This window comes from Dasypus novemcinctus, chromosome 13 (assembly GCF_030445035.2).
Source record: "Dasypus novemcinctus isolate mDasNov1 chromosome 13, mDasNov1.1.hap2, whole genome shotgun sequence".
Lineage (NCBI taxonomy): Eukaryota > Metazoa > Chordata > Mammalia > Cingulata > Dasypodidae > Dasypus > Dasypus novemcinctus.
Window position 1 is genome coordinate 20,316,089 of NC_080685.1, and position 16,499 is coordinate 20,332,587.

The following is a 16,499-nucleotide window of genomic DNA, read 5'->3' on the forward strand; positions in this document are numbered from 1 at the left end:
TATGCTACTACATCAAGTAAGTACACTCACACAAAACACAGGGTCTTTATACTATTTTGAAGTGAATTCATAAATATTACATTTTTACTGAAACCATAATTGTGAAACACACTCAGATTCATATTGCTGGTGTGGAAACCCAAATTCCTGAGTTAGAAATCAAATCCTGATGTCTACACACAAAAGATGGGTAAAGTTCCCTATCTACTCCAGAGTTCCTTCAGTCTCACAATACCTCTTCTCACCACCTTACTTTGGTCAACTAAACTTCTTTGGGTGCTTCTTACTTCCCAAAAAGCCATGTTCTATTGAGTAATGAAGGAGACATAAGTAATAATGTGACCTCCAACCTAGTTATTTATTTTCTGACCTCCTGTGCAGGCAATCCTGATTGTTTTGTGGCCACAAATGCCCCCTGGGAAGGCAGAGAGCAGAAACAGTTGTCCTTTCCAGAGGTGGGGAGATGTGGCTCTCTTTTGACCCTGGCAATCAGAGCAGCTCTGGGTCCTCAGGGCCTGTGGCCAACTTACCTGACTGGAGCTCGTGGTAGAGGCACTCTGCCAGCTTGCCTCCTTGATCCAGTTTCTCTCTAAAGCTCGGCCACTGGGAGCTGTCAGGGTCATTGATCATGAGTAGGTCTCTGAAGAGCTGATGGAGCATGTAAGAGACATCTCTCCCTCCTTGCAGTTTCTGCCTCATCTGGAGCAGCTCTTGCAGGTGATCATGAATTGGGGAAATGTGTTTCCTATGATGGGACATGAGTGAAAGTTTAAAAATGCAAAGGGGTGAATAATTGTTTCTTTGTTTGCCTATTGTTTTTTAGACAGTATCAGGATCAAACCAGGCACATCACACTTGGAAAGTAGGTGCTCAACCACTTGAGCTACATTCGTTCCCCTGAATGACAGGTTTTAATGATTTAAAAGACTTCTTTGAGAATATCCCAAAACTTTTCCACAAAAATTCTATCTCATGTTTAGTGAAATGTGTCTTACAAAGAGAATGAAAAGTTTAAAAAACAAGAAACAGGAAAATGGCCTCCTTATCAGAGCCTCTCCTAAAAGATTCTGTGAAAAATCCCTAGCCCCACACCCCACTTCATTCTTCTGAAAACAAAACCAGGTGGTTTTTGACTCTGCTTCCTAAGGATTCCCCTTGATATCTTTTCTCCTCAGACAAGCCCATTTCATGATGTGATCAAGAGTGTAGTATGCAGAGAGGGGACAGAGAGCCAGACAGCCCGGTGGGAGAGGTACAGCTGGTGTGAACTGGACAGATGAAAGGACAAAAGGAAGGGTTAAGAAAACATTGTTTTCCATCAAAAGAAGACAAGTCATGATGAGTCAGAAGTAAAGTAAAAAGAAAGGAGGGTCTGCATAAGAAATGTCCATATTTTATGATACAGCTATTTAATTTTTGGATATATATCTGGCCAATCTGTACTCGGATTGTAAATTTCTGCCCTTGCCCTTGCTCTATTTTTCTCAGCTGAGCTGCCCCATGGCAGAGCTTTATCCACCTTCCCTCCTTACCCCAGTCTCACAGCAGATGCAGGCTTCTCTGCCAGCTCCTCCTCTTCAAACTGCAGCTTCTCCCCCAGCACGGATTCCAGGATGTCTTTATATTGTCCAGGCTCTGAGAAAAGAGAGACATGACGGCCTCACTTGAAGGTGGACATGCTGCCTTCAAGGGAGGAGGTAGGGTCCATCCCTTAGTCAAAAATAACCCAAGTGTGAGACTCAGTGCTGGGATTTCCATTTTTTTATTCCTCAATCTCCAGCTACATGGCATGATTTCTGATCATTTTAGAGATGAGAAATGAAAATCTAGCCCATTTCCAAAACTGGAAAACGCTGATTCAACTGCAATGAATCAAGCCAAATTCATGTTCCCTCAGGTCTCACGGTGAATGCTGGGCACCTTTACCAAGGCTCATCACCTCTTAGGTAGAGCAAGAAGCAGAGAGCTAAAGGAGAGAAATGTGGCAGACTGGGAAGACCCCTAAAGACTATCAGTTTTGTTCTACTGTGAGTTTCAAGAATTTCAAAGATTACACAGATAATATACATTATCTAGAAACTATTATGTAAACTATAAGGCTCAAGACCCATAAGTGCCTAGAAGAAATGAGACCAAACACTAGTACATTTGCTTTCAATTACAAGTAGAAGAAATAATAATAAAATATTATACACTACACCTGGCTCTGCTGTGAGAGCTTTACAAAATTTAACTAATCTCTTTGTTTAAAAAACTTAGTGAGGTAGGTACTACTGTGGAACCATTTTAATAGGTGGGGAACCAAGGGTCATAGAAGACAAACAAATTGGATCTGAACCCAGGAACTCTGGCCCAGGCTCCATGCTCTTCTTCACTGCACTGTTACCTTCATGCACAGTTCATGGGAGATATGTTTCTTCTTCAACTGCATTTTGCCTCCAACATTTATATTATGACCATGAAAAAAGGACAGGAGTATAACTCAGTTTATCCATTCCTCAAAGTGTTCCACTTAGTAACATACTTTAACTATTACTTTCCTGATTTTCAGGCATTTTCAATAAAGCAAATCCCCTCCATTGGTTTATACAAAAATAACTATAGGAAAATGAAGCCAATTCAGGTTCAGAGCTGACAAGATGCCATCGATTCATTCTGTTGTGCATGTCCCCTTGTTCTCATTATCCCTTCAGACCAATGGGTTTCCAAATGTGAAGGATGACTTTGGGGAGGGAAGTGGCTTTCCCCGACACCGTGACCTGGGCTTTCCTGGGCTTGGTGTCTCCTCCACTTAGCCTAGCTCTCAGCTTGCCCATGTGTCCTAGCTCAGATGCTGAAGGCCCACCCACAGCTCCTGGCTGCTCTGAGGCATGGAGGCTCCCCAGCTCAGGGAGAGGCAGGCAGGCAGTACCAGATACTCTGATTCTCCCAGATTCACACTCAACCACACCACAGAATGGAAAATGGCTTCCTTGTACTTAAGTGGAAGGAGACACTGCCTTCAGAAGCAGGACTTCCTTCTCACCAGGCAGAGATGCACAAGAAGTTCAGTGAGGAGCAGTCTCCTGTTTAAACTCCTTCAAGGCAAGCATAGTGTCCTAATGTGACATTTCCCCAGTGTAACAAGAACAGTGCTTTCCCAATGGGGCCACCATAGAAGGATCAGTTCATAGAAGCCCATTAGTCCCAGGATATCTAGACCAACAGTGATGTCATTTCTCCAGTATCTGATCCAACAGAGCTTTCTAGAGATATTGCGTCACTCATTACCAAGAAAAAAAAAAACAGTTTTGTGCCTATTCTGAGAACTCATAAAGTGAGATCTGAATTCTTGTTCTTTCACTCTTGCTGCTAACTTGGAAAATTAGTTTTACCTCCCTGTGCCTCAGATTTCCACCCTCTGCAAATGGAGAGAAAAATAGGTTATTTCAACCTAAAGATTGTGGCCTGGATGAAGTTCTTTTTGAGGTAGAGGAGAGAAGAATAAAACCTGGAGGGTCTTTATGTTATCACAGGGAAGACAGAAAGTCCATCATCACCATGGGAGTCTGGACCCTATAGGACTTACTGTATTTCTGTAGCTGGTTGGCCAGGGAGTATGCAGTCGCTTGCGATATAAGGAATTTCTCTGTGAGGTCTCTGAAATCCTGTTTGCTTTTGGCCAGCTGGGAGCGCAACTCCTGGTTGATTTCCTGGATGCTCATTTCTGTCCTGGGAGCACAGGAAGTGTGGAGAGAGACTGCCATGCTGAAGCAGGTGGCACAAGAGTGGAGGCCAGGACTGGGGAGAAAGTCAAGCACATGACGGATTAAAAGTGAAATCAAGTGTTGAATCAGGAAGGAGAGATGAGGATACTGTAATTCTTAACTTACTGTTAGGAAAACTTTGATCAATTCTCTACAGGTCTTGAAGGTCCTTAACACACAAAACAAGTTCAAGATGCCAGAGCACAGAGCCTTAGGCACTGCCTGGGGTTCAGCCTCCAACAGGAGAGCTGGAGGGAAGGCCCAGTGCTCCAGGTAACTGCCTGCTGGCTCAATAACAGAATTAGAAGGTGGGGGTGTCATGGAATGTTGGGAACCTATACCCTCCAGTTGCCTAGGGCAACTGATACATGAGGTCAACTGGTCCCCTCTAAAGGTCACCACCCATGGGGTCCACCCTTTCAGCAGTCCCTCTCAGTTTATGTGTGGCCTTGTGCTGGTACCACCCATCTAACACTTGCCAAAAAATCTAAGCATTTCTCATTATTCATTCTTGTATAGATAAAGAATATCGATCACTCCCCAAATCCTTATTTTCTTTAAGGCCTCCCTGAAGTCATGCCACCTCCTTTTAAAATTCAAACTGATTTTATGGTTTATCTTTGGCAAAAATGGAAAATTCTCAGACTAACATTGTTGTTCTCTGGGTTTTCTATATTTTACCTATCTTAAAAATGTAGAAAAAACAGCAACATATTATATAAAAAGTAAATGATTAAATACTCCTAAAAATGCTTAGTTTACGTTCTTTTTCTGTATCCTGTTTCTTTCCTAACTATGGGAAGCCCAGCAGGCTTTTCATTAAATTCACCTACAGACTGTCAGCCTACCAAGTAACCCTCATTCTATATGAGTGCGACACTTTGCTTTTACACATCACTAAACATTACATTTTGTACTCTTCAATTCTATATTTTATTCAGGCCCCACAAGAATTTTTTCCAAGATGTTCAAGTGATTAAAATAGTCAATTTTTCCTTAAATACTTGTCAACCTGATGCCATTTACGTGTTTTTAATACACCACATATTGAATAGAACAGGACTCAAGAATAGGTGTAAGGAATATTTCTTGGTAGGATGTTTGTGTTGGACTAAAATCAGAACATGGTAAGACCAAGTCATTACTCTGGGGTGGTTGGTGAACCCCAGGGAATGTGAACTATGGGGCTCAGTGTCAGAGAAGGTTAAGGAGAATTAGGCAGGCAGAGGATAGTGGGCAACTGGGTCATTCTTCAGTGACTCTTTCTCCCCACACTTTCTAGTCATCCCTTTCTACCTGGGTTTTGTAAGCCTGGCTCACAGATGAATCCGCTGTGGTATCCTCTCTTCATTTGAGTTGCTGGATTTACCTGAGTAGAAGGTGACATGGGTGTGACCATGAGCCTTTGAGCAGTCATGAAAAAGGAAAAAAGCAGTCAGGAATAGGAGGACTGGATCAACTACTTCCCCCACTTTCTTTTTAAATAGGAGGTACCAGGCATTGATCCCAGAACCTCATACATGGGATGAAAGCACAGAACAACTGAGCTCTATCTACTCCCCAATAGGAGTTTTTTGTTGGATTGTTTGCTCTTTAAGATGTGCTGGGAATTGAACCCAGCATCTCATATATGGGAAGCAAGTGCTCAACACTTGAGCTATATCCTCTCCCCTGCATCCACCCCTGCCTAATAATATAAATTTTTGTAGTTTCCAGTTTTGGGCAATTATAAACAAAACTACTAACAAACATCAAGGAAAAGATTGTTGTGTAGGATATATTGTGTGAACACTGAAACTTGAGCATCTGGTCATATCACTGGTATATGTTTAAATTTTTAACAATTTTATCTTTTCAAGTGCTTGTACCATTTTTCTTGATCACAAGTGGATGAGATTTTCTGTTGCTTTAAAACCTCCCTTACCTGGTAATTTCAGTCATTCAGTTTTAGTTATACTAAGAGATGTGTGATGGTGTTTCACTTTAGAGTTAATTTATTTCCCAGATGACTAATGCATTGAGCATTTATTCAAGTGCCATTGGCCCTTTATATATATTCTTTGTAAAGATCCATTCAAGTCTTTAGCCAATTATTTTATTGCATTGATTATCTTGTCGGGCTTCATGATATATTCTACAAATTGTTTCTTGGAAATAAATATATATTTTTTCCTATTTAGTGTCTTATTTTCTCATAATGGTGTTATTTTTTGACATAAACATTTATGTGTGTGTGTGTGTCTCTGTGTGTGATAATTTATGGAAAAATTCATTGCCTAATGTAATGATGAAAATTTTCCTATATTTTCTTTTGAGAATTTTAATAGTTGTAGTTTTTCCACCTGCTATAATCCAGGTTTAGGGAATTTTGCATACGTGGTGAGAAAAGGCTGCTATCTTCAATACAACATTTAACTTTGCTACCCTCATTTCCTGTAAAGAGTTAACATTATCCATTGAATAGCATTGGTCCTTTCAGTGAAAAGCAATTGACCAAGTTTGTCTGTCTATGCCTGGACCTCTCTGTTCCATTAATCTGTATGCTACAGTTTTTGTTTTTGATGACACACTATCTTGATTTCTCTAGATTTATGAAAATTCTGATATATGGTAGTGATTCCTTTTACCATGGAAAGACTTCAATATTCTTAAATGCTTCTTTGCATTGATTGAAATGATCGTGTGTTTTTTCTCCTTTATCCCACTAACATGAAAAATTGTATCACTGATAACTTTAAACATATAAAAGCATATAAGCTGTATTTCAGGTTATATAATTTTTGTGCATTAAAACTATTCTATTGGTTATATAGGAGTATACTTGACATACAATAAAGTACTCAAAGTTGAGGTCAAAAAATTAAGAAATTTTGACACATATTTATATGCATGCATCATCAAGAGTGTGGGTACATCTATATCCCCAAAAGTTTCTTCATATTCCTTAGAAACCTCCTCACTCCTTTTCCAAACTGCAAAAAATCACTCTGATAATAGATTCATATGCATTTTAAAAAGTTTTCTATAAATGCAGTCATTCATTATACACAGTATTTTGTTGGGGATTTCTTTCAGTCATAATCATGTGATTCATCCATGTTTTTGTTGGTTTCCTCTTTTATTATCATTGAGAGGAATCCATGACATAGGTACATAGGAAATTGTATTATTCATTCAAATGTTGGTGGATCTGGGAGTGATTTTGTGAAATAAATAGAAACTGCTAAAATCCTTTTTGCATGGATATATATATATGCTTTCTTTTCACTCAGCAGAGTGGCTTTATCACATAATGGGTGTATATTTAACCTTAAAGACGGTCAAACTATTTACAGAGTGTTTATACAATTTTACTTTCCCATTAGCAGGTTAGAAGTTCAAGTTCATGTTCATTTATATTTTTGTCAGTACTTGGTGTGATCAGGTTTCCAGTTTGAGATATTTGTAACATTGGGTATTAGTACTTCATGGAAGTTTAAATTTGCATTTACTTAATGATGAATGGTGTTGAGTATCTTCTTTGTTGTTGAGTATCTTCCTTTCAAAGTATATCTACAAATCTTTTTTCCCTTTTATTTATTTTCTGAAAAAGAAACCAGGTTTAACATTTGAAAATTACTTCACCATAAAAAGGTCTGATTTTGAAAGACAATGTTTTTCACTGTTGTTAAGTGTACATGAATGAATAATGAAGATCTTAAAAATAATAGCTCTAATGGTACCAGCATTCATTTATTAAATTAGAGAGGTGTAAACTTACAAAAAATTCATGCACAATGTGCAGATTCTCATGCATCATCCTTCCACCAACATCTTGTATTTTTGTGGCACATTGATTACTTATTATGGAAGAACATTGAAATATTACTACTAAGTATGGGCTAAATCTTACATTTGGTATATTTTTCAGTATGCCTCCCTAATAGTAACCATGCATTAGTATTGCACATTTTATACTTCATGAGAAAATGGTGTCATATTTCTACAATCTTTTGTCCTTTTACAAATTGTTTTTTTTTTAGTGTGTCCTTATTGAATTTTGAGAGCTCTTTATATCATCTAGATAGAAGTTCTTTATCAGCAGTTCCTTCTGGAGACGACTAATCTACCATGGAGCCAAGGTGTAGCTTACATCTACTAGGCTGAAATCTGGCTGATGAAGGCTGAAATCTGGCTGATGTTCAGAGACATACCATCCAGCTGTTGGAAATAACCAGGAGGACCAGGAAAAGCACTGAGGTGAGGCCCCAGGCAGCAGTGATCAGTTCCTCCTATCAACCCTCCTTCAAACATTTCTCCTGCTTTACTGTTTCCTAGACCAAGAGCACCCTGGATTGGTTAAGTTCATAGGTGACTTGGCTAGTTATGTGTCCAAAGGTTTGCCCAAGCAAGCACTGGCCTGATGGTCACTGGGAGGGTACTTTGCAGATTTTAATCTTTAGTCAGAACTGTGCTTTGTTATTGATTACCTCTATAATCCACCAAGGAGATTGCCTTCAACCAGGAGAGAAGTCCCACCCAATCCTTTGAAGGCCTTAAAGGGAGAACTGGTGATTTCAGCAGTTAGGAAAGAACCATTTCTATCTCTACTCCAGCCAGCCAGCTTCTGGAGAATTGATTGAAATTTACAATGATTCAATATGTGTTCATCAATTGTAGCAAATGTAACACACTAAATGAAAGATGTTAATGTGGGAAAGTGTGGAAGGGGGTGGGGTGGGATGTATGGAAATCCCCGATATTTCTGATGTTACATTTATGTAATCTGAAGTTTCTGTAAAAAATTTTTTAAATACAAAAAGTAAAAAAGAAACTTACACTGTCGTTCCTACTTCTGCCCTATGTCATGGAATTGGGACTTGCCAGTACCCATTGTCACATGAGCCAATTTCTATAACAGTCCTCTTAATATTTATATACATCCTGGCAGTTCTGTTTCTCTGCTGACCCCTGACTGATATGGCCTATGAATTGGGATAATATTACACACATCTCTGTATCCATGGGTCCAGGTACAGAAGCAATCACTGAGGAGCCTCACAATAAAGTTCTTCACAGACTGAAAAGGGAAGTAACTGCAAACCTCAAATGATCTCACCTACACTCCTGTTCCAAGCATCCTCTCAGGGATGCTCTGCATTCTCCAAAGGGGAGCAAATCCACAGTCCACATCCCTTTACCATGCGCACTCTATGACCAGTCACCCAGGAAAGCTCAGATGAAAATGGGACTGTTTCAAGTATTCAACTCAATACACCTCTCAATAGGAGCAGGTGTCTTTGGCCACCTACACCTCTTGTCAGATGCCACAATACCTGAAATAGGGGATATAACATAATTTGTTGAAACTGTTTTTCCTCTCACTACTTTAAGATCATGTAGGAAGTCTTAATGACATATGCCTCCCAGAGTTTAACACAGTGAAAGGAAAACCAAGCATCAGCAATTATTGACACAGTGTGTGCAAAGTCCATCTCAACTGTTAGCACAATAGACTATTATATCACTGATTTGGTGCAAGGATCCCCTTACCTGGACTCTGCAGAACTCAGGGAAAAACTGTTGAAGGTAAGCCTGGAGACATCTCCAACACTTCCTCAAGCATTATTTACTCCAGCAAAGGTCATACCTACTTAGATGGTATCCACTGTGAGGGCAGCCCTAAGGTAAAGGATCTGAGTCAGGGACAGGCCTAGTGGTCACATCCACCTCCTCTTGAAATTGGTGTTTCCCAGCAGTATAAACCAGCCCTCAGCATGTCCTCCGCATTTCCGTAACCAGGTAAGCAAGTTCTCAGCTGAGTAAAGGGACTTTTCCAGTGCTCATGGGGCAGATAGGGCTATTCTTGGCAGGTGTGTTGATATCATGGCCAGCCTTCAATTTCCCCATAACTTTGAGAACCCAATCTGGAGACTGTCCTCATTCTGATCCCCTATGTTTACCATTTGCTCATGTCTTTGGGACACTATTACCTGGTCCTTCAATGGAGTATTCTCGTCCTCCAAACCTGCTGACTTTCTTTCTTCCATCTGATTCCTCAGCTCTGTGTTAACAGGTCTTGAGCTCAGGTCAGGTTCCTGTAAGAAATATACACAGCAGAGACCAAGTCAGGTCTCAGGGACACTGTAAGCACATATCTCAATCCCTCACAGACTCGGGAAAAAGTGCACAGGAATCAATCCTGAGAAAGAAAACAGAAACCTGAATTTACTGATGAGGAAAATGAGGCCAAGAATAAATAAGGGAATTTTTGCAATGCCCACATTTGTGGATGACAGCAGAGCCCCCATCCGTAGACGTGAGTTCAACTTTCTCTGTCCAGAGCACACGAACAAATGCTCCAGGTCCATGGACCTGAATATCAGGCAGTTTGGAACAAATATGGGTATTTCCACAGTAAAAACAGAAATTTCAGAAAGGCCTTTGCTGGGACAAATCTTTATCAGAGCTCTGTTTTCCTACATTTATACTCAGTCAGTGTTCAAACTCTGGCTGATAGCAGGGAATCAATGAACACAGAAGTATTCAGTAATGCTCACTACAACTAAGTTGAAAAGATATTTATTTATATAGTTACATGGAACATGCCTTCCTTTTCTGCCAGAAAATAGTCTCCCCAAGAGCAGGGAGCCTGTCTGCCTTATGCACCCCATATCACTGACATATAAAACAATCAGTAAATAATTCTGAAATTAATGAACATAAGTCACTAGGATTAACCAACTTGCACCAATGCCCTCGATTTCCAACCGTAGTTCTAACAGATCCTATGCTTGGTCAGAGTTGAAGCAATAAAACAGCAGCCTTTAGGAAAGAAGAGCAAGATAGAAATATCACTTTCACAAAGCAACAAGGATATTTTAGTGGACATTTTCCTTACCATGTTTGAATCTATTCTCTTCATGTATAAAATAGATATGACAGCATTAAGCAGTAGGGCACTGGGTGATTAAGTTAAATACTAGGCACCAGAGAGGTCTCCTGATTCCTAAGTAATAGCTGCAAAGATAAAGAACAATGACATTGTTGTCACTGGGGTGCTTGTTTAAAAATCTCTGGAGATATAGCCCAACAAAGAGCAATTCAGACAAACTCCCAAAGAGGTTTCCTGCAAAGTAAAAGCCCCATCATGAAGCAAACAGCCTGGAGTAGAGAGCCTCAGTGCCAAAAAATCTACTCATATGGAGCAGTGCTAGGCCTTGACCATGGTGGCCATCCAAAGGGAATTGTTTTCTTTCCAAGGGAGGGTAGTCTACAGGCAGCAGGAATAAGGTAGACTGCAACCTCAGTCTAAGCCTTTAGCTTTCCATTGTCTTTCATCCTCTTGCCTCTGCTCTAATTGTTGGGGATCTGGGAGCTCATATGGACTTCAGGAGCAGGATGCTTGATATTTTCTTCTCTTATTGGAGAAGGAGAGGTGAGAGATTGGTTCTGGGTGACTTTTGTCCTACAATGTTTCATAATCTACCTAGTGTTGCTGAAAGAAGTAATGACTGATAGAAGTCAGATCAATACAGATGATCCCGGTAGACTGTGAGACCACAGGCCCTTTTAGGAACCAGTCACATCCATGACATCGTCAGCAGATTTGTTGGTGTTGGAAAGACACATTGACAAATAGTAAGGAAGATTGGGGTATGGGAATGGGAAATGAAATGAAGATTCAGAGGAGTGGGAAGAAAGAGATAATTACCAGAATACAAATGGGAAGGCATGAGTCACAGGCAGACCCCATGTCACAGAGCATTCTTTCCAGGCTGTTGGGGATTGAATCATGTCCCCACAAAAGGCATGTTTGGCTCCCATCCCTGGGTCCTGTGGCGGTGAACCCATTTGTAAGTAGGATCTTTGAAGATGTCATAAATTGTTGTGCCCAAAGTGACTAGGATGGGCCTTAAGCCCATATGGATGAAGGATTCACAAGCAGAGGAAATTGGACACGAAGGAGAATGTACAAGAAGCACCCAGAAGCCCGAATCAATGGAATCTGGATGAGAAAGGAGAAGGTGCCACCATGTGCACAGACATGATGGAAAAGTCAAGGGCCCCCAATGATTATCAGTCAGCAAGAAGACACTGATCCTGAAGGAAGCAAGAATTCTCACCTCTGAACCAGTGAGCCAATAAATTCCCATTGTTTAAATCAATCCCTGGTATGGTATTTGTTTTAGCATCCTGGAAACAAGAAGAGCTTTTGGTAGTAGAATGTGGAGTGAGGCTAAACAAAATACCTAAAATGTGGAAACAGCTTTGGAAATGGATAATGGGTAGAGACTGGAGGAATGATAAGGTGTTTGACAGAAGAAGCCTAGATTGCTTTGAAGAAAATGTTGGTAGGAAAGTGGACATTAAAGCTACTTTTGGTGAAGCCTTAGAAGAAAGTGTTGAATGCATTCTGGGAAACTGTAGAAAAGGAAATCCTTATTTTAAAGTGGCCAAGAACTTGGAAAAATTGTGTTAGATGAAAGGGAGAACTTGAAAGTGATGAACCTGGGAACTTAGTTGAGGATTCTAAGCTAAGCATAGAAGGTGCAGCCTGGTGTCTCCGCTGCTTAGAGTGAAATGAGAGAGGAAAGGGACAAATTGAGGATTGAAATGTTGAGCATAAAAAAACCAGCAACTGGAGAACCAGCAACAAAAATATGAAACTTCATGGTGCTTTATCCACAAGCTTCTAAGTAATTTTGGTTACTTTTCATACTCTTGACATTCAAAACACCAGAAATACAATCTTCAGTGCACCCTTCCTTACACCTGTTGTGTGCCACAGGCAAGCACTGAGACAATGGCTAAAACCAGTGAGCATATATCGGTGACTACATTTCTTTCTAAACTATTCAAGCACTTTAAATCCTGAAGCCTATTGCTTATTTTAATGTGGAGAACTGTATGAGCACTAAATATTGAAAATTATAGGCCTCCATCTACTGCCACTACCAAATGAATGTAGATAAGCCATACTTCTCTTGGTATACTTGGTGAAATACTGAATTTAAAAGTGGATATTATATTTGAAAATATCTTTGTACATAGAAAATTCTAACTCTGGAAGATCTGAGTTCTTTCTGGAAGTACTGAATAAAGAGCATGCCTTTATTTAAAGAAACTTAAAGGGGTCAATAAAGAATAATTCTCAAAAGGAACCAAACTTGCACCTAATCTGATTTACTTATGTCATTCAATAATCAGCTCAAACGATACTAGAGGCAAAGGTTTACTCTAAACACCTGAATTGCCTTTACCTCTGCTCTTTAACTTGGCCCTCCTAATACTTAGGAATCAAGTATTCCAAGACTGCTTTCCTGGTTTTGATTACCTACTGCTAAAGATTGTAACATTTTAGCAGGGTCATTCCTAAATGCTCTCAATTGTTCTCTCTCTCCCATCTTGTAACATTTCCTTGAGTTGGTTAAAAAAAAAAAAAAACCTTTCAAAGAGCACGAGTTGATTGAATAACAAAAATACTACACACACACACACATTTGTGACATGATTGGAAAAATGAAATGGATTGTGAAACTAGGGAAGGAATAAACTTTATTGGTCAATAGAAGTGATGAGGAAGGGAGTTCCAGGAAAATGGTGTCAATGTAGGTAGGCACTGCTCAGCTCTTTCACACACACACACACATCAGAGAAGGGGCAAAAACCTACCCCAGTGAGCTGTTTTGGGAATCAACAGAGCAGGAGGCTTTAGGGCATCACTCTGGAGGGAGCTGGACAAACAGATAAAGAGCTCAAGGGAAAACCAGGAGTTGCTCCTCCTGTGGCAGGAAAGGGCAGGCAGATAAGCCCCACCCTCAAGACAAGAGCCTCTTTGGACCTGCTGGTTCTCCCCAGCCAGCTGGAGGGAGGGAGCAGAGAAGGCACCCAGCTAGCATCTTATGATAGGGAACTTGTAGACTGAGTTTCTACTGTTTTGTTTTACAGTTTGGGGGATGTTTTTCACTCTTTTTCCTTTTTTTCATTCACTAAAACTGGATACATCCCCTGGGTGGGCAGCCTGCAGGGGGGATTAACTGGTGAGCAACAGCAGCCTGAGAAGGTCCCTAGGGGCCTAACAGGGAAGGCTGTTTCTCTTCAGTCACTCTCTGTTGCTGTTTGATTTCTTGTTTGTCGCTTTGTCTTTCTCTGCTTCCTTTTCTTTCTTTACTTATCTTTTCAACCTAATTATCTCTCTACTTTCCTTCATCTTTCTATTTTCTGACTTCTGTGCTTCTCTTCCATTCCACCACTTCTTGTTTGGTGTTCATTTTTTCTTCTTTATCTCTCTCTCTCCTTTTTTTCCTTTCCTTCTATTTTATTCTCTTCTCATCTGTGCACCTCATTCTATTCTTTCAATCTTCTTTACTTCTTGTTTTTTCTATTCCACCTGCTTTTACTCTTATTCCCTTGTATCTCCTATGATTTTTAACTTATTTTAAATGTATTGAAGTATACACTCATACATAAATATACATAATCAATAAGTGTATAGTAATAGTTGTGAACTTACAAAACAAACATATATAGCATCATATAGAACTCTCTAACTCACCCTACCACCAATACTTTGAATTGTTGTTAAACATTTTTAACTAATGATTAAAGAGCATTGTCAAAATATTACTACTAATCAAGGTATTTTCCCCCAATGAATCTTATTATCTTTATATGATTTATATATGAATGTACATAATATATGTGTATAGAAAAGTTGTAAACTTACAAAGCAAGCATGCATAATATACTGGGGTCCCATACTTCAACCATCCACCAACACCTTGCTTTGTCATGACACATAGGTTAGAGATTATGAAAGAATATTCTCAAAATCTTACTGTTAACTATAGTCCTTATCTTACATATTGTAAATTTTCCCCCCAACCACACTATTACTATTTTAAAGTATATTTTTATGACAGAAGTTGTAAACTTATAGAATAGTCATGCACATGTGCAGAATTCCCAAACAACACCCCTCTATCAACATACCACACTGTGTGGGAATATTTGTTACAGATAAGATAATACCATCTGATTGTTACCATGTTCATAGTGTGCATTTGGCACATATTTTCCATACTACCCCATTATCAAAAAGTACATCTTTGGCATAGATGCAAGCCTATTACATTATTACTGCTAACCACAGTCCATAGGTCACTCTAGTTGTCCTTTTCCCAATTCTCTTCATATTCTCACTACCTGCAGTAGTGATGTACATTTGCTCTAGCTCACAAAGGACACTTCTGCATTTGTACCATCAACTGCAATTCTCATCCAACTCTTGGTTTACTGTGCAATTCAGTTCCTAGATTATTCTATAGCATTCTGTCAATTAGCATTTACATCCCTAGTCTACCATTTTCAGCCACATGCCCATTTCTAAACTAGTTGTTACTCACTATTTGTTACCATCCACTCTATAATTTCCTCACTTTTACATTAAAGATAATTAAAACTCCTACATACATTAAACATTAGTAGTCCATCTCAGTTCTCCTCTTAACTCCTTTAAGAATTCCCCAGCTACTACCAGGACTTGAAGATATTTAACGACAATTTCTTCTAGAAGCTTTATGGTTCTTGTTTTATATTGAGGTTTTTGATCAATTTTGAGATTGCATAAGGTATGAGATACTGGTCCTCTTTCCTTCTTTTGGTTATGGATATCCAGATTTTTCAGCACCTTTTGTTGAATGGACTATTCTACCTGAGCGGTGTGGGCTTGAAAGGCTGGTCAAAAATGACTTGACCATACATATGAAGGTCTGTTTCTGAACCATCAGTTTGGTTCCATCAATCTATGTGCCTGACTTTATGACAGTACCATGTTGTTTTTACAACTGTAGCCAGGTAATAGGATTTAAAGTCTGGAGATGAGAGTTCACTTTTCCCTTTTAAGATGTTTCTGGCTATTCAGAACCCCTTACCCTTTCAAATAAATTTCAGAGTCATGTATTCTACTTTTAAAAAAATGTTAGTGGAATTTTTATTGGGATTGCATTGAATCTGTATATCAATTTCAGTAGAACTACGTCTTAAGATATTTAGTCTTCCAATCCATGAGCATGGAATGTTCTTCCAGTTATTTAGAACTTTTTTGATTTCTATTAAAATTGACTTACAGTTTTCTGAATACAAGTGCTTTACATCATTGGTTAAGTTTCTTCCTCTTTGAGTTTTATCTGTCATATTTTATTTTCCCCACTCTTTTGACACTTTTGGTTGCTTTTATTGATATAATCTTCATTTCTAGACTCTCCTCCAGGCCTTTCTCACCTTTCTTTTTTTTTCAGGTTCTAGCACATCCTTTCGCATTTCCTGAAAATCTGGTCTCTTGGTTAGAAATTCTCTCAGTTTCTGTTTATCTGTGAATATACTAATCTCACCCTCATTTTTGAAAGACAATCTTGCCAGATGTAAATTTCTTGACTGGATGTTTTTCTCTTGTAATATCTTTAATATATCATACCACTGTCTTCTTGCCTCCATGGTTTCTGGTGAGAAATCAGTACTTAATCTTATTGGGTATTCCTTATATGTTATGCATTGCTTTTCTCTTGCTGCTCTCAGAATTCCCTCTTTATCTTTGGCATTTGATATTCAATTAGTATGTGTCTTAGAGCTGGTCTATGAAGATTTGTTCAGATGGGAGTACATTGCACTTCTTAGACATGGATATCTGTCCTTCAAGAGGGTTGGGAAATTTTCTACCATTATTTTTCAAATATTCTTTCTGTCCCTTTTTCCTTCTCTTCCTCTTCTGGG

General features: G+C 39.3%; 1 protein-coding gene and 1 long non-coding RNA gene across 2 annotated transcripts in view; both read right to left on the bottom strand.

The window, feature by feature from the left end:
- The window catches only part of LOC131273147 (NBPF family member NBPF4-like), a 39,251-nt gene extending 38,492 nt beyond the window's left edge, over window positions 1–759 (bottom strand). Inside the window, exon 1 of the mRNA XM_058275393.2 lies at window positions 531–759. Within this exon, the coding sequence (XP_058131376.2) occupies window positions 531–759 (229 nt within the window). The remainder of the gene's footprint in view (window positions 1–530) is intronic.
- Window positions 760–1,539: 780 nt separating this feature from the next.
- On the bottom strand, window positions 1,540–4,063 carry LOC131273132 (uncharacterized). The gene is made up of 3 exons (XR_009180294.1): window positions 3,873–4,063; window positions 3,569–3,780; window positions 1,540–1,635 (listed from the first exon to the last, which is right to left on the bottom strand). It is a non-coding gene; the product is annotated as an uncharacterized lncRNA (long non-coding RNA).
- Between the last annotated feature and the right edge of the window lie 12,436 nt (window positions 4,064–16,499).